Source organism: Marmota flaviventris, chromosome 10 (genome assembly GCF_047511675.1).
Source record: "Marmota flaviventris isolate mMarFla1 chromosome 10, mMarFla1.hap1, whole genome shotgun sequence".
Taxonomy (NCBI): Eukaryota; Metazoa; Chordata; class Mammalia; order Rodentia; family Sciuridae; genus Marmota; species Marmota flaviventris.
In genome coordinates, this window is record NC_092507.1 from 83,028,688 (window position 1) to 83,053,675 (window position 24,988).

General features: G+C 35.3%; 1 protein-coding gene across 1 annotated transcript in view; it reads right to left on the reverse strand.

The window, feature by feature from the left end:
- Positions 1–24,988, reverse strand: part of Dpyd (dihydropyrimidine dehydrogenase) — a 798,929-nt gene that overhangs the window by 108,413 nt on the left and 665,528 nt on the right. The window contains exon 20 of the mRNA XM_027935067.3: positions 4,316–4,495. Within this exon, the coding sequence (XP_027790868.1) occupies positions 4,316–4,495 (180 nt within the window). The remainder of the gene's footprint in view (positions 1–4,315; positions 4,496–24,988) is intronic.

A 24,988-nucleotide genomic window follows, 5' to 3' on the forward strand; every position in this document is an offset into this window, starting at 1 on the left:
ATGAGGAGAGATTATGTTGACTTATTAATATCACTGATGTGTATTTCATCATGTTTTAGTACCTACTGAAAGTAATTTGGCATACTTACTGTTTTCTTCTAAAATGACTGCTATTCCTGAAAGTGCCTGGATGGAATTTTAATTAAAAATTGGCTTTCTTTTTTTTTTTCGCCTAAATAAGAACACCACAAACACTTTGTGCAATTTAATTCTATAAACATGTAGCATTGTTCTATGTGCTTGAAGCTCAAGTATAAATAAGACATGATCTCTGGTCTTAAAATGCTCATAATGAGCTGCAGCACTGGACAGGTAGACAACTTAAAGACTAATACTAGCAATAAAGTTATATGAATAAAGGACTATAGGAGAACAGAGAAAGAAGTGATGTAACTTTTCTAGAGAGAAAGGAAAGCAATCATAGATTTCTTCACAAAGGAAGTGCAACTGAAGGCAAATATTAAGATAAATTAGAGATTGATCATCATATTCACACAGCAATTCAGCTACCATGCTGTTGATCCTGCCTACACTGTGCTAGGCTCTGGGTCTAAAAATGTGTTCTGGGCTCTCAAGAGGCTCATAGTCTAGGCACACTTTGCTATATCAAGGAAGCATAAACATTATTCACCTGCCTACCTCCCCCTTTCTATTCAGGTTTCTTACCCTCTGATTTTACTAAACTAGATTCATACACAAAATGGAACTTCAAGTTCAAATGTTCTTTCTTTTTACATTCTTTTCATTTCAGGTGCAGTGAAAGAACTAATGGCTAATAGTGAAGGGACTATTAACTCTAAATGCTACTACCATGCTATTTTCTTATAACATTCATTTATTCATTTACTCACCTATTTGACCAATATTTATTAAGCCCTGACTGGGATAGAAAGATGGGTAAGACAAGTGACACTCTGCAGCAACATAAACAGCCAAGTAAAAATTTAATTGCTATGTGATACCTGTTGCAACTGAGGTTCAGGCAAAGTAGGAGAAAATCAATTTTGGTGTAGAGGGCAGGGAATAACTTGAAGAGAAGAATTTTTCCTCGGTGAATTGGACAGCTGCTCCAGATGCCAGAAACAGCATGTGAAAATGTGTACAGATGCCCAGCCATCATCAGCAAGTTTGGATTCTGCTGTTTCCATTCCAAGGCTCTCAGCAGTCTTGCTTAGGGGTCCTACACTATTCCCCAGCACACAGCCATGAGAGATTTCTTTCCATTATTTTCTTATTGCAAAGTTTGCTATTCAAATATTCAATTTCTTTCATGTCTTCCACAGCAAACAATCTTGACATGATTATTCTTTCCCACACTTAAAGATGCCCAACAGTAATAGTTTCTTTTCCTTCACTAAAATATATATTTTACCTCCAATTCTAAAGAAGAATTTCTGGATTAATGTGTATTTGCAGTTATATTATCATCTAGGTACTTTTGTAAGCACTTATTTAAAACTCCTGGAGCCACATGTTGTATTTTGGATATTGAAAAAGTAAAATGGTCTGTATTTTCCAGTTTATCAAATACTCCCACCTCTCCTCCCAACAGAGTATTGGCCAGCAACCTGGAATCAAACATATTCGTCTCTCTGCAATAAAGATTTAAATGTTCTCTAAGAAGAATAAACACAGATTATAAATTGCCTCACATCAGTTCAGGTTAGGTTTTCTGCTAAATAAGTAATGTAAAAATATTTAATTTCAGAACTTAAGTTTTTAAGGATTGTGGCCCTGTATTGTGGTTATCTTCATTTTGAAGCTTTGGAAACAGGTTTAGAGAGGTTAAGTAACCTACATAAATTGCCTAGCTAGTAAGTAATGGAGCTGCACATTAACCCAGCAGTCTTATCTGTAACTTTTGACTCTTCTCCTATATGTAGGTTACTGACTAGATGTCTTGCTTCTTTGGCCATTCAGAATCAAGTATTAGATTTCTGCTCTTGCCCCTTCTATTTTATTTCTCTTCTAGCTCAAAATTATTCACTCCTAGCTTTCTCTATCAAGAGATGTTTGTGCCTGCTCCTAGCTAACTTCTCATTTCTGACTTTTGTACTGCTATTCTTTTTTTTTCCATTCCTTTTTTCCTTTTTGGCAATGCAGATCCTTGCAGCCCTTAATTGGATTGACGTGTGACAATGCAGATTCCTGGATGAATCTCTATTCACCATATCAGGATGCATGAGTGTGCTCAGGAATCTACATTTCTCACATGCATAACTCATAGATTTGTAAGCACAAAAAGACAAAGATCAGCTATTTGTGAAAGATGAAGTAGAGTAAAAAATGTACTTTCCAAACAAATTTTCCTGTCTAAAGAAGTCAGCTATATCTAGTGAGGTGCCCCTTCTCTCATCTTCATGCTATAAAGTATAAGAGAATCAAGCCACTCTTTAGCTAACAAATGAATATATGAGTTGCTTTGGAAGACACACACATGCGTGCACCTGTGTACACACACACCACACACCAGAAACAATAAGAATGAACAAATAGGAAGTCACCTGTATTCCGGATCAGAGCATTTTGATTCACTATTGGGGAAATTAACCTAAAGGGGATATTCACCTATTGTTTTAGTCACGTCATCCCACATTGGACAATCTAGGAACATAAACCTATTACTAGACCATCTGCTTGCTCCTCAGCTCAGCGTTGAGAAATGAATCATTATTATAATCACATAGGCAAATTTTTTTTAACAATTGATAATGCTGGAAATTACACTTATGCTGATGAAGGCTGGACTTACCAAAATTAAGTCTGAATCTAGATTCAAAGAAAATCAATTTCCATTTATGTCATTGACACACATGTCCCTATCATTATCCATCCTCTTTTGAATACGTTAAGTTTTGAAATGAGTGTGAAAGTGCTTTAAAGACAAAATGTTACAGTATAATGCTGCTACTTTCATTTTGGCTCACATGGCAACCTCCCAAATTTGAGACAATGCTTTTATACATGGTTATAATCTACAATGTCAGAAACAATTTCCTTGAGATATTTACATTGAATGAGTATAATGTCATTTGTGAAAAAAAATTTTTTAAGTTATAAACAACCTGAGGATATTGATAGTCATTGATAAAGGCAAGAACACTCACTGTCTACATACTGCAGACTCAGTGTATGATAATATGATTAGTTACACTAACAATGCTGCTTAGGCACTGTCTTGCTAATTATAATATTATAAATATTAATGTCACAGCCTTTCTGTTTGATTGCCACTCATGGAGTCATTCATCATGATATTTTCCTGGAACCCACATTGTAAGATTTTATTTCTTTCCCTTTCTTCTTTTTTCATCATCGGACCTGCAATCATACACATTATTTTTCAAGAAGGCTTTATTTTTGGCTGTCTGCTAGGAGAGGGACAGTGATATTTCCCATTTTTCACCATCCAGTTTTAAGATGTTTCTCTTATTCTTGCTGAGTCCCTCCCCCAGTTATCCAAGACACAGTACCCAGGGTTTTTGTTTTCCATTCTTTTTCATGTGACCTGTTTCAAGTTAAGATTCATTTGAATTATTAAATGCTTCCTTAAAGAATCTTTTTATACTGCCTCTCTTTTTTTTTAAAGTTAATTATTGATGTAGTGACAAGCTGAAAAGACTAAGAATGATAATTTTTTTTCCTCCCCTCTTTCAGGAATCAAGAAATGTCTTCTGACAATGGTTGCCTATTTAGAATAACACAAAGGAAACAAAAAGGCGAAATGCTGAATGTTGTTTTAGAAAAGAGTTGCTAAAATCACTGTATTATACAAAATGTAAATGTAGTGTATATTTCTCAGAAAATAACTGTTAGTGAGAAAGTTAGGATCTAACCTTTTGAGCCCAGGTTTAGCCACATAGCAGAAGCAGTTACAAAAGATACTGATTAGATTTTAATTTTAAAAACTTCATCATATTATTCAGGACTTCAGTGATTTGATTGTCTTGCAAATAGAAAAGTAATGCTATAATTTCCAGAGCTTGTTAAAAAATAAAGAAATCTCCAGTCTCCCACTAGAAAGAATGCCAGTCATCACCACAGTAAGCATGAATTTGGAGGCACTTTACACTACAAACTTCAATCTTTTCCTTTTATATGACCTTGTGTTATCTTGGTTTTATAAAAAGGTAACTCACAGACCCATCATATAGCTGTAATCAAGCCTGCTCCAGAATGATTCTACTGCAAAAATCACTTCTGCAGGTACTGTATTTCCTCTGTTACTGAGAATGTGGGAAGGCAAACAAGGTCTGAAATAGCAACACGCTGAAGCAGAATTCTCAAGGATAACATTGGAGAGGTGAGCACATACCTTTCCCATGAGCTCAGCAATACGTGGAACTGGTTTCCCTTTCTGGTGCTTCACAGTGGCTGGACTCTGCCCATCCCAGTCTTGCAGCTCTTCAATGCTGCTCAGATAGAGCAGGGCTTTGAGGCCAGTGCAATAGTCTTCAATCACAGTAAAATCCTGATTCTGAATAGCACTGCACACCTGGAAAAGATGGAACAAAAACCCAACATCAAACCAAGAGCTCATTCTCCAAACAGATCCACTTTTCATATTTCAACAGATATTTATGTTATATACCAGATGCTGGTCTAGGCATGGTGGATCAATGGCTGCCTGGTTTTGGGGGTAGTAGGGAGGGAGGTACTGCAAAGGGACACAGAGGGACTTCCAGAGATGATGAATGTTCTCATTAACTTGTTGTGGTGATGGTCTCACAGTTACACATTTCAAAACGTATAAATGTATAGTTTACATATGTACAGCTTATTTTATGTCAGATATACTTCATTACAGATGTCAAAACTTAGGTCAAGAAAGTGAACATTCAAGGAGTCAAATTTGGCACAAGACATTTTAGCTGCCATTTTCATTTTCCCTCACATTTTCCATGTTCTTTCTTTGCATTTGTGCCTTTCCTAGAAGGCCACCCCTCCTGTGCATGGCTAACCACCAACCATTCCTCAATCTCCTTCACTTCTTCAGGAAAGCCTCCAGGAACCCTAAACAGGTTAGTTATTCATTCATTCAGACATCTTTGATTTATAATTATTGAATGCTGTAAGTTGACAACTGGCTCCCCAGTTAGACTGAAGCTTAAGGAAGGGGGAACCATATTTATGCTGGTCATTATATCATCCCACAAGCACAGGGCTTGTCATATATTCTACTCTCAACAAATGTATGTTCTGTGAATGATTATTACGAAGGGATATTGTTTTAATCATGTTAAACTACACTGGATGATCTAGAAACACAAACTTATTTCCCACCCCTTATTTCTTAAGTGATAATAAGTCATAAAACAGAAATCTGGAGTTAAGAATGAATCAGAGAAATTGGGGGTCTCTTATTAAAACTATACTTAGGATTCTGTGACTGTGGTTTGGATATGAGTTAGAACTGAGGAATGTGTATTTAGAGAAGGACTTCCAGCCAGGTGTGGTAGCGCATGCCTGTAATCCCAGCAGCTAGGGAGACTGAGGCCAGAGAATTTCAAGTTCAAAGCCAGCTTCAGCAATTTAGAGAGGCTCTAAGCAACTTATCATGGCTCTGACACAAAACAAAAAATAAGAAGGGCTGGAGATGTGGCTTAGTGATTAAGTACCATTGGGCTTAATTCCTGGTACCAAAAAAATAGAGAAGGGCTTCTAAGGTGATTATTCCATCCAGTTGGACACCACATGTATACTCTACAGACTCATTTACAATTGCCAATGGGACCAAAGAATCTATTCCTCAGGAGGAACAATTTGAATATTCATTAAACCTGTTATAGCTTTCTTAGAGTTGATTTTTTTCCCCTAGAACAATTATAGAGAACATCATTATACTTTCCTCCACAGGTATTCAGGTATTTTCAACTAATGTTTTAGTTAATCCTCTTTGTTCACTCTCAGATCCTATTTTTATAGTATATTCTTATGAGTGTGCTTTTACTAAAGTCTTAAAATAGTTCACCATATGAACATAAAAAATCAGATTTTGAAAATCACATCATGTCACGTACTTTATGAGATGTTCATGACTATCGTGAAAACCTGCTGCTAAAAGAAATCTAGAAATACTTTGCAAGGAAAGAATAGTAAAATTTTATCTGAGTCATTATAATTTTTTCCAATGAGAAGAAATCAATCCTATTAATTTTCTTAGATCACAGACATAGCACACTTTGTATATGGTAGACTTGGTCAAGGGGTGGAGTGATCAAAATGCAGAATTGGCATCTAAACCATGGGAGAACACAGTGGTGCTTAAGGCTAAGAAGACTTCCTCTTTCCCATCCCTTATTTCTTTGGCCTACAGTGTAAATGCTATGCATAATTGGAAGCGAGACTGAGTATGTGAAGAGGTTGCAAAACCTGAAGAGGGAGTAGAGACTATAAGATAGCACCTTGAGAGGGGAGGTGTAGTGCATACCTGTAATCCCAGTGGCTTGGATGCTGAGGCAGGAGGATGGGAAGTTGGAGGCCAATCTCACCAATTTAGCGAGGCCCCTCAGGACTTAGAGAGACCCTCTCTTAAAATAAAACATTAAAAAGGGGGCTGGGGATGTGGCTCAGTGGTAAAGCACCCCTGGGTTCAATCCTTAGTACCAAAAGAAATAAAAAACTGAGCATGGCTGGGATGGAGGAAAATGCTTGAGTCTGTTAAAAAACATGGATACTGGAGGGACTACTTCAGATATATTTAATCAAATGGCAAATGTCATATTATTTATGTACCTTCCTAAAGTGAGTAATTTAATTTAATTTCTATTCTCCACAAAGAATAAACCTATTAATTTTCTTGATACAGACCTTGATGGAGGAGAAACTATTGTTGACAGTAGAAAATGACACATTGATATGATTTTCTTTAAAATTTCTAAAACACACACAATCTTCAGGAGATTTTATTAAAATGCATAATCTGGTCTGGAGTGGATCCTGGAATGGGATCCTGCATTTGATCATGAGTTTCCATTTCATGGTGATGCTTTGGCTAGCAGTGTTAAGCATTGGTAGGATGAAACTCTATCTGTGATGCAAGTTTCTTCTAAATTTTTACTATTCGATTGTATCAATATTTTCATAGTTCTTTTAAAAATGCTACTTATAATAAGAAATTATGCTTGAAAAAACAAGTAATTTTTGGATTAGTAATATGACTAAAAATAAATCTTCAGATGCAAGCAGACCATTCTGAACAGAGCGTTGTCCATGGGATTTGATCTCAGAAACTGGGATTGCTCAGAAAGGTGCCTTTTTATTGGATGACCCTTATATCTCATTGAGGACTACATCTCTATCTCAAAGGTAAATGGTTCCTTTTAAAACTCCAAACATGTAGCTGCTATGCCTAAATGGGTGTATTTTATATGACATCTCTTAATTGTTTGTTTAACAGCTCTGATTAGGACTCTTAATAGCTGTTAACATGTTTGCTTAGTATAATTTGTAAGTTCTTTGTGGTGAAGGCTGGTTTATCTTTCTTCACAGTAGGGCACCAGGTGCCACTGTAAGGATTGTTGCCACCATTAATTATTTGTATAAGTGTAAGTATCCCTACAGCTAAGCTGTCTTAAGTAGGGACCTCTAGAATCTCAGCAGGACCAGCTGCACCTAGGTGGGTGATGGCCACCTCTGCTGTGGAGCTTGAGATGTGCCTTTAAAGTTCCCACTGCGTCAAGGGTGACACAGTGCCTTGAAGTTTCACTTTGGGTACAGGCACTCTTAACAGAGGTCTGTCTCTGTACAAATAATACCTGTGAGGTAACCAGAGGGCCAGGAAGGGTTCTGTTTCTTTCTCATTAGATTGCCCAGATGAATAGTAAATTAGCTATTTGTGGAGATTTACATCTTAAAAATCTCCTTCACATGGCTTATTTCTTTCAGTACTGAGAATAAGCCTGATTTAGGCAGGATAGAGGGTAATATTCTTACTTTAAAAATGAAAGAACTTGAACTTGAAGTACTGTTTCTTAAAGCCAAATCTACTGGGTTTAATGCCATATCAAGTTAAGAAGTTAAGAGCACACACATAGGTAGGGAAGGATTGGGTTCAAACCACATTGTAGCTTTTTATCTGTGAGCAGCTTCCTTCACCTACAAATGAGATTAAATACTTAGCACATAGAAAGCTAAGGTAATATACTTCACTTCTTCAAATAGTAGCTGGTACTTTGTAAGCTAGATTGGCACCAGAAATAAATTTCATAATATGAATAAATCATTAGAGCATAAATTAGATATGATATAATGTTTTAAATCTAGTGCTTTTTTATTCTAATGCTGATAAATGGCATAGACCTTATTTTTATTTGCATTAAATAATTTCATTTATATATATACATATATATATATACATATGTATATATAGTATATACAATGTGTGTGTGTGTGTGTGTGTGTGTATGCAGGTTTATATATATGACTTTGGCCTTGTTGGAATATAAATATTTGAGATCCTCAGTCATTGAGTAACTGTGTGAATAGGGCTATTCTTTTAGCCTCTGCATCCCTTCCCCCTCTTCCCAATCTAAAATAGGTAGATGATAATATCAGGTTGTTGTAAAGACTAAATTACATCATGAAGGTGGAAGTGTTGTGGAAATTATAAAGCTCAGTTGGAATGGTACTAAACCTCATCGATATTATCAAGTAATCTAGAATTTAAAGTGCCTAGCGAAAGTAAAATGGAAAGTTTTCCTGTTTGTTTTTTTTAAGCCAACTTCTTCTGAAATGTCAAAGGCAATTTATTAGGAAGCTATCAAAATGAGATTTAAAAGAGTGATCCCTGGTAAATAATTTGGCAAATAAAAGCTCTGCAAAAGCAGAACACCCTGACATTGGCACATGTTTTTGTGTGATAGAGCAGCACATTTTTTCATATATTTAAAATGTGAAGAATTTTTTAAATGAGGAACTTGATCTATTAGATGCAATTCAGACAAACCTAAGACCATAATTACCACTTGCATTTCTTATAAAATAGGTGTACAAATTAACAATCCAGATCTTAGAAATATATGTGTCCAGGACATATGCAAGTAAGATATATATTTTAGGTACAAAGTAATCTCAAAGCTCCAGTAAAGTCATTATTAGAAGAAATACTGGAGAGTAATTACATTAAAGCCCAAATTGGAAAATTCTCTGCAATGGTCCTTTCATTCCAAATCACACTAATAAGAGTCTTATGTACTGGGAAAGTGTTGAAACATCTACCCATGAACTGAAACACTATTAAAGAGGATCTTCCATCTGATTCTTAAAAGATTTCCAAGAAAGAAAAGATTCTATGATCTCTCTATTAATCTGTTTTGATTAAAGTTAGCCTACTTAAAAATATTTATATTTACAAAACATTTGCAATATTTCATATATTGCTTTATAGTTTTTAAATGGTGTTAAACGATATTTATATAGTGATTTACAGTTTGAAAATACACTCACAAATAAGATTAAAGGGAATTTATTAGATGTTTGCATGCCAGCCTCCTTATTTCACAAACTAAACATCCAGAAAGGTTAAATGATCTTCCCATAATGCAAAGCTGGTTGAAGGCAGAGTTGCCTCCTTACCTACTCCAAAGTGACTTCTGCTACAAAACTGCCTCTGGAGCATCATCTGACTTACTCCATACATCACTTCTGAGAGGAAAACAGAGGAGGTGATAATGAATTCTTAAATAAGTGAGGAAACTAAAATATTGAGCACATTGCCCAAACTCATGAGATAGTAGTGTTAGGGTCACCAGTAAGACCCAGAACTTGTGAACTCTGCAGAGCTTCTTCCTTGTTCTTATTTCCATAAATTTCAGTTATAAATGTGATGTAAGTCTTACATAGTAAATAGGAACTTGGTTATAATTTTATAAAAAACATCTTATTGCAAAATGACTTCAAGTTTATTATTTAACAATGGCAGACAAGCACAGATTTTTAAAATTTAAAATCTTAATATTTGTATGACCTGTTCGAAGGTTTTCTACTAAAAGTGGAAATTAGACCTCCTCTGTCTTTGGATGGAAACATGATTTGCAATTCTATCTGTCCATACCTACTGATTAAAAAATATCAAGTTTTCCAAAGTTATGAAATCAGTAATTCCTTACTGAATTGAGGTCTGACCAGTACTGACAAACAGATGTATAAAGCTACACTGTTCTTTTTAAATTGGTGAATAATACATATTGCTAAAGTAATAATTCAGAATAACAATATTCCCCCATGAGCTTTTGGTACTACATAAACATGGCATTGCTTACTGGAATTCATGAATAAAACACCAAAATTATAATTTTATAAAAATATAGGTGAAAAGACAGCCCCTGGAGATACATAGTACATAAAGAGCTAGATAGGGATATATTTGTATATTCACATAAAACCACAAATCTTAGTTGTTCTATCATATTAGTTTCCATTTGTTGGAGCCCTACAACATCAAAGTCATGATGTCCCTATATATTGCATTTAGCAGTAATGTAACGGACTACGTGAAGAAATCAAAGTGAGAGTTTCTAAGTAGTTTCCTGGCAATTCAGACAGCAGGCTCTTTCATCTGCTCTGTAACTGTGGCAGTGCATTGATTTAAACTCCTTCTGAGATCTCAAATGCTTTTATATTCTTAGGTCTCTCAAGCAGCTTTTTTTTTTTAAAGTGATAAAATTCTAGCATTCAGCAGAATATCATCTTGTTTCCCCCAAAAGGAGAGGACTTATTTCAGCTTTGCTACTAAACTGCACAGGATCACTAAGTAAAATAGCTGTCCAAATGTCATCCTATTAAGAAATCTGGCTTTGAGTTCAATTTTCTATATTCTGACCATAGCAAATTGGATTGAGGAAAAAGGAACAACAAACAAATAGCCCCACAGATGTTGTTTTTCAAAGGTTCAGTTCAGAAAAAAATCCCAATGGATAAGCACTTCTGCTTATTAAATATTTTCAAAGTTGTCTTTTAATTGCTACTCACTGATAATCCTAATGGTACAGGAGTGACTTATCTTGTTTTATTTTGTATATCACATATATCATTGTCAATCACATTACATATCCTCTTATCTAATCTTTTAAATTATAGATTCTCTGACAAATTCTAAGTTCATGAATTTTCCTGTCCCCCTCTCCAATTGAGAAGGGATTTTTATGGAGGCTGAAAGCCTATTTTTCAATGTCAATCTGTGGTTACTCTTTATCTAATTAATTTCTTAACTCAAGTTCCACTAAAGACAGACAGAAGAGAATAAACTGTTTTCAAGGTATTTTGTCCTGTGATCCAAACCACATTTTGCCAACCAGAATATTATTATCACTTCTCCAACTATTTTCTCAAAGGCAGCACAGGTGATGGCCACCCACTCAACTAGTTCTCAGAAGAGCATCTGCAGGACTGATCTCTGTTATACTTTGTTGATGACAGGGCTGACTGAAGAGGGCGATGGCCTGGGCTGATTAGTCAAAGGGCACTGCCCTGCGGGGCCAGACTGCCCCACCCCTTTCCTTGTATCTGTCCTTTACAAAGTGAGCTCCAACTGGATTTAGATCTCAATAATGACCCGAATGAAGAAATAATAATAAAAAAGAACCATATAGAGACACAGCACCTCTGTCTGCCTTTTATGCAAGGCTTGAGATAAAATGGGTGAGCTGGGAACAACATGTAGGGCCAAAAATGGCGAGTGCTGTCTTGCCTCTTCAAAGATATGACTGTGGATGGCCCTGCTTCCCTGTGGACACAAATACAAAACTAAAAAGACTACGGCAACACTGGAGTCCTCTACACACCAGGTTCCTATGTGGACCATCCTTTGGTTAGAGGCTGTGGCTGCAGTTAGAGGCAGCTTGGCTACTTTGCTTCAGAGGCAGTGGGGTTTTTATACTAAAACAGTCTCTCATCTTCCTGGACTAGTGCTTTGGTGTAGCGTCAGTAACAATTTTCAATTACTCTGCAGTAACACAGGTGGTGGGGCAAGGGTTTCCATGGCGCATCATGCATGCTCAGCATTGCTCACAATAAAAATGGGGCAAGAAAGGGAAACTAAACATGCAAACAATAGCTGTCAGATGACTCAAATCCATAATTTTAGGCAATCTTTCTTTTTCAACAGAGTCAACACAGCTGGGAAAACTCAATTTATCATATCATTTACTAAGATGCCACATCAAGTTTAGATCACAGAAGGAGAATAAGTCATAATGCCTGGAGAGGAAAAGTCTATGGGGGAAATTAACATGGATTTTTTTTTCCTGGACTGTGAAGATGGAAAAAGGTATGTGCTCACTCAACAACACAAGCAGACACACAATATTCCAAGAGGAAAATTTGCCTACAATGAGAAAACTTAGTTATACCTGAAAATAGTATCTCAAATAACACTATCCATCTTTTGTCTCAAAGTGCCTATCCACAATTCAGTAGTTCATTTGATGATTAACCTATTATTGATTAAAAAAACTTGTGAGACAAGGGCATATTATTAGAGTCAAGCTCTTGACTGAGTTTCCAATGTATTCTGGGACACAAAAATTATAAAGTTCAGCAAATTTAAGAACAGGCAATCTTCTGCTGGGAAGCTGAGGCAGGAGGACCAGGAGTTCAAAGCCAATCTTAGCAATTTAGTGAGACCCTGTCTTAAAAAATAAAATGTCCTGGTTAAACACCCCTGGGTTCAATCCCCAATTCAAAACAAAACAAAACAAAAAAACGCTATCTACTTACTTATGGCATATTTTTCTCGAAAGAGCCAAGCATTGCGGTGCACGCCTGTAATCCCAGCAGCTCGAGAGGATGAGGCAGAAGTATCACGAGTTCAAAGCCAGCCTCATCGATCGCGAGGTGCTAAGCAACTCAGTGAGACCCTGCCTCTAAATACAATACAAAATAGGGCTGGGGATGTGGCTCAGTGATTGAGTGCCCCTGAGTTCAATCCCTGGTACACCTCCAGTCAAAAGCAGAAAAATAGTGGAGAAGCAAAGCAATATGGTCATATTTTTTAAAAAAAGACTTTAAAACTATATAAAAGACTTATTCTTGATTCTGTTCTTCCATTCTATTTGGATGAAATAATAAAGCTTACGAAGTGTGCCATATTGTGGGGAAAAAAAAAGGCAGGGAAATAAACTGTATGCTAGTGCTTTTGTTTGTTAGTAGGTTTGTTTTGTTTTTGGTACTAGGATTGAACCCAAGGGTGCTAAGAACTAAGTCATTCCCAGCCCATTTTATTTTTTTAATTTTTTTTTTATCTTGCTAAATTTATTTGGGCCTTGTTAATTTTCCAAGGCTGGTTTTGAACTTGCAATCCTCCTGCCTCAGTCTCAAGAGCTGCTCAGATTAGAGGTGTGTGCCGCTGCACCCAGATGTTTGTTAGTTTTAAAACATAAAAATAAAATGACTTCAGCATCCAAACATCCATCTGTGTGTTGGAATATGGTGATAAATAAACAAATAGAATGTCCAAAGATGAAATTTTGTTTGCGCATCTTATTATAGTAAAAGGGTCCATATTTTTTGATTTGTGAATATAAGAATTAGCCTGAATAAAAAAAGCCACTAGTAAAAGTTCTAGATGGAGGGTTTTAGGAGGAAACTCAGAGCAACTGTATGATTTTTCATCCAAAAGATGACACTTGAGAGTAAACAAGGAGACTATTCATGCAAATCCTAGGACAACTGGCATAAACTGGATTGTCCTGAACAAAATTAAGATACATGATTCTCTAATTTGAAGGTTTGCTTTTTCCAATTTTGAATTGAAGAGAGATTTTCACTTATCCTCATGAAATGCATTCTATAATGCTCTGCCAGTTGTGGTTTGGTTTATTGTGTGATTACTGTGTTCCAAACACAGATAAATATGTTTACAAACTGACCACATTTAAACATCACAAGAACACCCTGAGTAAGTATCATTGTCTTTCATTAGCAGAAGCGTAACCCATGGTAAGAAAGTAAAGCATTTGACTAGGATCATACAGCTAATATAAAGAACAATAGCAGAACATTATGGTCTTTTAGGTTTTTATGCAGGTCTCTGAGCATGAACGCTGAATTGAATTCACAGGGATGTTATTGCTTAAGTAGGGAATTGGAATCTTTGAGAACTGACTTTATCCAGATAACCCTAGATTTAAAGGGTCCCTCTTGGTCTCCACTTTATGTCACATAATTGGAATCATACATATGTAATCTTCAGACTGACTTTTTTCACTTAGCAAGATATATTTAAGCTTCCTCCACATCTTTCTGTAACTTGGTAGTTTATCTTATCAAATGAATAAAATTCCATTATATGGATACATTCATTTATCTATTCATCTACTGAATAATTATCATAGCTTTATTCACTTTTCATATATATCTTCAAAATAATAAAATCATTTTACTACATAGCCCAAATAACATTTTCTCAGTTAAAATAATAGACAATTATTTACAGTCACCTATATCCATATTACAATTTTCCTAATTGCCTCCAAATATTTTTTTAAATTTATTTGATCCAATCCAGGACTGCATGTGGCAGCTCAGCACTTCCCCACTGCTTGAGTCTCTTGTAAAAATTCTACTGCTGGGGTTTGGTTGCTTTATCACAGTATCCTTTATCATTTTATTCTGCTCCTTGAATCTACTCTGAATTTGTACTCACTTTGAATCTCACTGCACTCTCACATAATGTGAGTCCACCAGAATTCTATACACATGGGACACCTCAAATACTTTCTGAGAGTTTGGCATCAGGGAGTGATGGTGGGCACATGCATGGCCTTTATCTCCTCTGCTGACGTGCATGCTCCCTTGTCCCACTGAACTTCAGTTAATCAGTTTATTATAAAGGATGCAACTCCGGAAGAAACAAAGAGAAAACAGGCACAGGAGGAAGTAAGGAAGAGGGGATGTGAAGTCTCATGTCCTCTCCAGGAACTCCAAAGGTCTTTTGGCCTATGAAAAACAGAGGTAAGGACAAGGGCTGCCAATAATCCAAATCCTATAAGCTGAGTGAAACAACTCCTAAGGTGAGAAAGTTTTATGTACTTTACATAATTAACTCAGTTCTTTTGTAACTGTCATTTCTTAATGCTTTACTTAAATGCTTTTATGCCTATTGAATTTGAACTGATATTTGGTTAGTGGTTATTGTGTTCCAAACACAGATAAATGTGTTTACAAACTGATCACATTTTAACATCATGAGAGCATCTTGGTGAGTATCATTTTCTTCAGTTAGCAGATGGATAAACCAGGGTCAGAAATTAAAGCATTTGACTAAGATCATACAGCCAATAAATAACAGAACAAAGATTAAAATCCTGGATCAGTCTTTTCGCATGATGTTTTTCTTGTAGCCACAGTGCAATCCTGCTTTCTGTTTTGACCACTAATACAAATACCTCTGTTTCTCACATGAAAACAGAGAAATATACAGATATATATCTTAACAGGGATACTGAGATAGATACATACATATAGATCTCTATTATCTATTATTGTTTTCAAATGAGAGCCAGATGTTTTTGTAATATATAAAAGTATGCATATATCTGTATATATACTTATATAGAGAGATGCAGTATATATTTATTTATGTATATACACACATATACTTATACATAAGTACCTGTGTATGTGTGTGTATATATATATACACACACACGTGTGTGTATAGATAGATAGATTGGTATATATATTATATATATAATACATATACCAATCTTCTGACTTCACTGGGGTTATGTTTCCACAAACCCGTCTTAAGTTGAAAATATCATAACTTGAAAATACATTTAATTTAATATTCCTGGCTGAACATCATAGCTTAAGCACACTTATAAACAACTCATTGTTTTTCCTCATGATGATGACTCTGACTGGGAGCTGTGGCTTACAGAGTTCTTGTTACAATTATATCTAATAAAACCGTATATAAGTATCTAGTTCACTGTTTAAAATACTGTTCACATGTAGGTTATTGGTTGGATTTCATTCACCAAGTGTTATAGGCACAGTAGAAAGGTACTATGTCTATTTAGTGCTAAGCACACAAAGATATGTGCCTGGGGTATGCTTTGTTCAATATATTAATGAATGATGCAAAATAAAGATGCTGCAATAGTACCATTCAATGTCAAGCACAATTCTCTTTCCCTGTCAAGAATGCATTTTTCTCTTCTTCTAATTACACAAAAATACCATAATTCATAATTCACAACAACCCATAATAGAATATTTTTTCTCTCAACTTACTGCATTTAGCATCTGTATCATTCATTGTTGCTTTTAAACATTAATTTTTTGCCTTATTACTTAATTCGTCTTTGGGTATGTCAATGTTTTTCTAAATGTAAAGAACCAGCTCCATTCATTTGGAATTCTTCTTTGATATTCAAAGTACTATTTTCCACAGCCTGGACAGAGCCTGTACATGGATTTTTTTGCACATTTTGTCCTTCCCAATCTGGATACCAGAATCTAGACTGCAATTGCTAACTTAATTTTTTTCTCTGTTGGCTGTTCCCTTTAATAATAACTGGAACAATATGTAACTTAGACTTCTATAAAAATATTTTAAAACAATGATTGGACTCATGGTTTCAAGTCTAATATATGAAGTGTTCAAAACTATTAATCTTTATACACAGAAGCGTATATGTTTTTCATATAAGGCAATCTAGTTTCTAGCTATAATAAAGGACAGATGAAATGGAGTCAGGAGAGGCTAAGGAATTCTGTCCTGTTTTGTTCCTGAATTCTCTTATTGATATTTTTGGATTCTGCAATACATACACTTCCAGGATAGTCCAATTTTCTCTTTGGATCAAGAGCAATGTCTTCATTTTAAATAATTCTTTCTCTATCTTTAATCATTTTCAGGTTCATATTTTAAATTTAAAGTTAACATTTCATCAACTTACTCTAAGTAGTTCAAGGTAAATGATCAAATTTACTATTGGGCAAATTTGTGCAACTATTGACATTCAGAATGATTTGCCCTCCTTTAAAATATGTCCTGCAAAACTGCTGCATCTGAGCAGTAAAGGTCTTCTTTCTATGTTTGATGAGGATACTTCCAGGAATGTTTAATATAGTATTCTGGATTTTGATCTCAAGAGAAATTGTTGGTCTCATAATTTCTTTAAAAAAATTCTTTCTCTATTACTCACAAATTACCCACTCATTCATTATTCTTTTATTCAACAAATACTAATATAGGAACCAATCCTCTGGTTTCTTTTCACATTCTATTATCCAACAAAATTTGCAACTTTAGCAGCCTGTGCTTATGCTACTTGTTTTATATCTGTCAGAATGCATCCATTGTGAGCTGCTGTGAAGACCAAATGGGAGAAAAGTTATCAAGTATTATTTACTAGGAAAGCATCCTTGGTATATGTGTGACACAGCACATCTGCAGAGCAAAAATTAATATTCAACTTCTGAATCGTCTATCTTAATGTGCCACTAGTGTCTTCTGAAGCAAGGTGTCTTTTTTCCTTCATATTGACTACTTTCAAAGACAAGTTACTCCACTGAGCCTAAGAATAAAATGATCACATCTATGCTGTAAACAGTTTAATCACACAAAGATGAACATACAATTTTTTTTTGAGATTAGAAAATGACTGGTTAAACTGTCATGCTTTGAATGTCTAAACTAAAATCTCATTACTATTGCCTTCCCAAAATCAGTATATAAGAGTTTTGGGCTGGGGATGTGGCTCAGGTGGTAGCGCACTCGCCTGGCATGTGCAAGGCACTGGGTTGGATCCTCAACACCACATAAAAATAAAATAAAGATATTGTGTCCACCTAAAACTAAAAAAAAATATAAAAATAGAGTTTTAAATCAATAATTGAACATAAATTAGGTTAACAAAAGATAAAGTAAATGTAGGTAAGTTGGATTTTATTTTTTTATATTTTAATCTTGTCCATAAAATATCATGTTTTAAACCATTGCTTATATTTGAAATCTACTATAATGAACATCACCAAATTTTGTAATTCTCTAACATGCAATAGTACTGTTTCTTTTTAACTCCTTCTACATTACTCACATGAACTCAGTGAGTTCATGCTCTATGAACTTGCAACATTATTCTTTATTTAGCCTATGTAAAACCAGGCATACAAAATGTATGTTGCACTTGGTCAGACTGAATTCACCAGTGATTAAAATGACTCTTTTTCTCGCATCATTGTTTTCAGGCCAGTGATGAGTCATAGAACTTTTCTCTCACCTTATGTACTATGTTACTACATCTGGTGTCATCTGGATGGAGTTAATATCCGTGATGTAATGATTAATTTAGGGAGATGGAAATGAGATTATGGCTCATGCCCTTAAAGCATAACAACTGAAATCCTATCATTTTCCACATGAAGAAATATGCTAAATATTACAATATCTGACATGTCTATCAATGTGGGATTAAACCGGTTATCTGAAATAGGAGTTGAATTTTTGATATTTAGACATATTATCTCCTTTTGTTCTACAAACACAGAAAAACTGATTTGAAGATAATGGAATTTTACATTTGCATGCCCTAGTTTTTAATTCTAAGCATTTAAAATATGTTACCTTAAACAAAAGTAGTCCACAGTAAGCATGGTTCCTCTTTTCTCTGATCATGTGGGCAGGACAAGGGAATAGGTAAAAGAGGTGTTTAATGAGAAACATTTATATTTCAAGACACTAGAATCTGGTTTGAAAGTTTTCAAAACAGTGATGAGTCATATACACATTAAATGTGTGGCAAATCTGAGTAGTTAAGATTTCCTACATATCTAAAAAAGATGAGTTATAGAAATGGAGAACTATGTTTTAATGATAATAAATGTAAAGTCCCCCACCCTTGGAAGGAACTGCTTTATAGATCTTTTATTTATTTTATGTGAAAGATACATTTGATATAAATGTGATTTTTCCCATGTTTTCCTCAAAGAAATTCACAATCTTCTAATATTCAGATCCAGAAATATCTGAGAATCACAAGGGATTTTGACCTTTAATATTGGATAACATTTTGAATATGGTTAACTGTCTATAAGTATGTGGTTTTATAAACAGCACTATCATAGTGCAAATGAATACCATAAAATTTACAATGTTACAAGGTTAGGAGTAATTTCATAGAGTTGCACAACCGTCACCACAACCCAATCATCTGAAAGTCCCCTTTGGTCTTTTAGCAGTTAAGCTCCACCTCTTCCCCAAGCTTCAGGCAACTACTTATTTGTCTTCTGGGTTCATCAACTCACCACTGCCAAGGGTCCAAGGTGATTACACCATTCTACATTGCAACAAACAATGCACGGACATTCCAGTTTTAGCAACTCCTCATTATCTCTTACTAGTCTGTCTTTGGCACTAGCCATTCTAGTGGGCAGAAATATCAACATAATGCACTTGTTACAACAAGAAACTCTGAGCCAAGTTGTCTAAGTTCGGATTGCAGCTCTGCAACTTCTCATCTTGTAGCTCTATATTTCTATCTATTCAATAAGTACAATAATAATACCTGTCTTAGACAGTTTGAACTGTTAAAACAAAATGCCATAGACTAGGTGCCTGGAATAACTAATATTTATTTGTCACACTTTTGGAGGCTAGGTCATCCAAGGTCAGCTCTGATGTCTGGTGAGGGCATTCCTTCTGGTTCATAGATTGCCATATTTTTCTGTGTTCTCATGTGGAAGGGGTGAGGGAGTTCTTTGGAGCCTCTTTTATGAAAGAATTAATTCCATTTATGAATCCCCCACCCTCTTGGACTAACCAATTTACCAAAGTCTCCATTTCCTAATATTAGCACATTAGGGGTTAGGGTTTCAACATTTAATTTTTTTTTTATGGGGAGGGGTACTGGAGATTGAACTCTGGGGCACTCAGCCACTAAGCCACATCCCCAGCCCTATTTTGTATCTCACTGAGTTGCTTAGCACTTCTTGATTGCTGAGGCTGACTTTGAACTTGTGATCCTCCTGCCTCAACCTCCTGAGCTGCTGGGATTATAGGAGTGTGCCACTGCACCTGGCTCAACATTTAAATTTTTAAAAAATATTTTTTAGTTGTAGATGGACACTGCACCTTTCTTTTATTGATTTATTTTTATGTGGTGCTGAGGAACAAACCCAGTGCCAATCGGTGGTAAGCAGGAACTCTACCACTAAGCTACAACCACAGCCCCTCAACATTTCAATTTTGAGGGGACAAAACATTCAATCTATAGCAATTTCTACCTCATAGGATTCTTGTAAGTGTCAATGAATTAATATAGGTATTAGCTTACAGAAATATCTGGCACATAATAAATTCTATTTAAATATTAGCCTTTATAACATTATAAATTTGTTTTATTATTATAATATGCATAGTTTATACTGTAGTTAGCATGGTAATGACTTTAGTTAAGCCATGGGCAACTACTTGTGTTCTCTTAATCCAAAATGATGTTGGCTTCTGATAGTCAATTTAGTTATCATGATGTCTAGGCATTAGAATACCAAGTCATGTTAAAATCAAACTACATGATTTACATGAAAATTAGGATGGGTGAGACTTCCAAATGGCCAGATTAAACAACCAGCCAACTTCAGTTATATATAGTATTTACACTGATTTAAATAGTGGCTTAGTTTGCTCATAACATGTATGTATTCATGGGAAGACATGAAGACCAACGTAAAGAAGCTGTTTTCCTTTTGGAAATTGTCAAATATTTGATAATAAGGACCTTCTTCTCTTCTTTTTTTAAATCATGCCTATTGTTTTTTTTAAACTTGTCTTTCTTTTTCTTTTCTTGACTATTTGGATGACTAATGAACCACTGAAGCTTCTGACCAAGGAACAAACAGAGAAAAGGAAAAGAATGATATTCCTGCTTCTCAAGTCACTGAATTGCCCATTTTATACATATTTCTAGAAGGAAACAAATCCCACCTCTTGGCAGTTTTCTCTCTTATTAACAGCTTCAGAAGAGGTTTGCATTCACCCTAGTCACTTTTTAAAACACAGAACTGAAAGCGTTTCAGAATAATACTCCTGGGTTTCTAGCTGCAAGCAGAATCTCTTCTCCATGCTCAGGTCAAGCTGTTCTAATCACTCCAGATCCCAGCAAGTCTTGGCAATACCCACTGAATTCCCTAACAGTAAGCCAAATTTTACTTGAGACCATTCACCCTCTTAGCTTCATGAATCTCATTCTGGGAGTGAATTGATACAGGTCACATTATAACAAAGTATTTGTATAAAACTACTTGCTCCATCATTTGGAGTTAAAACACAAAGTTTTTTTTTTTTCCAATTAATCGTGCTACCACCCAGTCATACAAATATAATGTTCAACTATTTATGGGCTGTCAAGTTTCACTCCATTTTGGGAATTCTTTACTTTTATGAAAATAGCATGGACATATTCTGTCTAGTTTTAAAAAGAAGATATAGAATCAGTGAATAAAGGATGTATGGTGGTAGGTCCTCCAAAATAGAAGGCTGACATTATTTTTAACTTGATAACACGTAAGATAACAAGTTATTTGTTATTGTAAAAGTTTGACCAGGATCTTGATAACTACAAGTACAGAGGAGATTAGTGTGCTGGATGAAGTGCAGTCCTGAGCCATGCCACAGCATAGGGGAGACATAAGCATCATGGGAAGATGTGTTCAAGGGTAGGAAACCTGACTCTTCAGAATCATAAACTTCAGCCAATGGGAGAGAAGACAGAAAGGAGAGGCAGGTGAACTTCCTCCCCATATCCCTGTGATGAATTGTTCCAAGGCATTTCTTTCTATCCCTTCTCTCTGGAGATGTCCCACATTGCCAATTGGTTTGTGCAGTGTGGCATCTCCATAATGCATAACCTTGTATTCCAGTCCCATCTTTCTCAATCTCATTTCCATTTTCCCTTACTCTTGATGACCTAGGTTTTATATCCCAATAAAACAGTAACACTTGACCCTCTCCTCAAGCTCTGTTTCCTACCAATGTGAGCTAAGGTATGTATTAGTTAATGGCTAGAACACTGGGCTGTAAATTTTATTTTAAAATTCTTTGTTTATGCACAAAACTGTTAACAGGGTGGATAATGGAGATAACAATGATTAATATCTAGCATCTGTAGTATATTTACACATACTGTTCAATGTGCTTTTCATGTGATAACACTTAACCCTTACAGCCATCCTTTGAGACATTATTGTTTCTTCCTTACAGAAACAAAAGTATAAAATATTCTTACATCTAATAAGTCCAAGTTCATAGAGTGAGTTGCAGCAGAGTTAGGGTTTTACTCCAAGCAAGCTGGTGATTTTCATTTGTATTGGAGCATTCCTGAGTAAGGTGGAGTCCTCGGGAGCTTCCTGTCTCTATGTGGCAATTCTGAAATTGGTATCACTACATGAGTAGCAGGCTGTATAAAATTTTGGAAGAGACTTGTTTAGGTTTTTGCCTGTTCCTGATCAGAGAATGGTGATGAGAGCTGAGGTCTACTGTCTTTCAAGAACCGGTAGTTGTCAAGGTCTTAGAATTTTTACATTCTAGGACTCTGATCCTATGTTCAAAATGAACACAGGATCATGAACCAAAGTCTCTCCTATCTCAGAGTGGAAGTTACTGAAGGTTCTACTCTATTTTATACTTTTATCTGGGCCTCTGCCATTCTATCTTAAGTCACTCTCACCCATCATCCCTCAGGCATGTCACCTCCATTCTGTGTACAGACAGATATGCTTGAGTTCAGGCTCACCACACCTCACCATGCCATCATTTGGAGTTAAAACACAAAGTTCCCACTTTATGTGGTGTAGACACTTATGACTGAGAGTGACCTATGCTTTCCTTTGCCTTTCTGTTGCTCTATTTAAAATAATGACTACAGACTCTCTTTCAACAAAAGGTCATTTGTGTCAACGGACAGAACTGAGGATCAGATCACCTGCAGTAATTGCAAATTAATGCTCTCCTGGTAATGCATTAACTACACACTATTGATCTATGATTGAATCATAGAGACTACTGAGAAGTGATTTTTTTTTTACTTTCCTGAGTTTGTGTGTATGTGTGTGTGCATATCTGCACTTTTATTGTTTCTTCCATGATGCATTCTTCTTTCAACTGAAATTTTCTCTAATTGTTTCCATTTTTAATTTCCCACAGAGAGATGACTTCTAACTTGTAATTAGAATCTGTAAAAATTCATGTTTCTGTCTCTAAAAGTCTTTCAGAAATCTACCGAACTATAAAGTTGATGCCATAAACCACATATGTAATACCAAATACATATTTCTAAAGAGCCAATATTTTGAATGATTTTTTTATTTTTATTTAGATAAAACAGAAATCCATTTGGTTGTCTATCCAAAATTGCAGTTTGTCTAGTTGCCTGCAATAAAACATTGAAAAGTTCTCCCTAAAAGCATTTTACTTGGAGAATATTGATGATGTGATTTTCTTTTTTAAAGCAAACTTTCAACATAAATGTAAACAGTTTATTTCAGAAATAAATATGTTTAAAAGTCCATGAGAGGAGATGCAAAACCCTTGTAGAGCAAATATTTATACACATATTCACAGAATACTTCTGATATCATCCAGATTTCCTCATGTTTGTGCCAAAACCTTAATTGGTAATAATTTTTCTATCTGGTAGAACTGCTCACAAGCTTATATTTTCATCGCTGAACTTGATTATGCAAGTAGTGTAGACAGAGATAATCTGCATAAACCTGGTTTTACAACTGAGTTGGAAATCAATTAAACGGAGAGATATTCTGATAGTAATTTCCTTTGCTACTTTTTATAAACCTTAAATTTATTAATCTTCTATACTTCTATACTTTCTATACCTAATGTGTGACAAAGTTTCATGATTTCTAATAAAGCACTTTAAAAAGAGTTTTTAGGCCTATAAGAACTTTGATATTAGTGGCAGCAAAGAGAAAACTTTTGTCACAATTCTTCTGTTGCAAAAATAAAATAAAATAAACATAATTTTTAACTGTAAAAAAAAGAACTTTGATATTTTACTGTAATTTCTTTCACAATCATTATTTACTGCAAGAGTCACAATTAACACTGCAAAAATAAATGTGTGCCCAAATTATTTGCTTATTCTTTATTCTTGGGTAAGTCATTATCGTCTGTACTAAGAAAACTTTAATAAATGTCAGTTGCATGACTAGAATTGCATAAGCTTGCTTCTCTTTCTTCTAGGAGTTTATAATTAATTAGACACAGATACAATCAGAGTTGACATTCATTTTATAACCAATCTGAGAGCTGGACCACAGCAATGAAGGCTCAGTGACATGCCAATCATTGCTGGATAATGAGAAGTTTGGCAGGATCAGGGTGGCTGGAGCAGGAGAAAACAATCAGAGAAGTGGGGCTCTCAATTGTGATACTCTAACATATTACACATCATTTCTTCCTTATAACAACCCAAATGAGAAAGGAACTAGAACTTTCATTTTATAGACAAATAAACCAAGGTTTACAGAGGTTAAATAACATGCCCAAATTAATCCAGCTGGTAATGGTGAAGCCAGGACTATGGAACTTCTGTGTTCCTATTCTTAACTACCATGAATGATGATTGAGCCTCATCAGGACACAAAACAATGGCACAGGGACACCTGAATTGTTCCAAGGCATTTCTTTCTATCCCTTCTCTCTGGAGATGTCCCACATTGCCAATTGGTTTGTGCAGTGTGGCATCTCCATAATGCATGACCTTGTATTCCAGTCCCATCTTTCTCAATCTCATTTCCATTTTCCCTTAATTGATTCTTTTAGTTATATATAACATTAGGATACATTTTTTTTTACATAATTACAAAAGCATGGGATATAATTGGCTATAATTCAGTTCCTAGCACTTTCCCCTCCTCAATACTCCTTCAGGCTGCTTCCTCCCTCTACTTTATTGATCTTTCTGCAATTTATTTATAGTTTTCTATAAAATTAATGTCTGTGGATATACTTGATACTGGA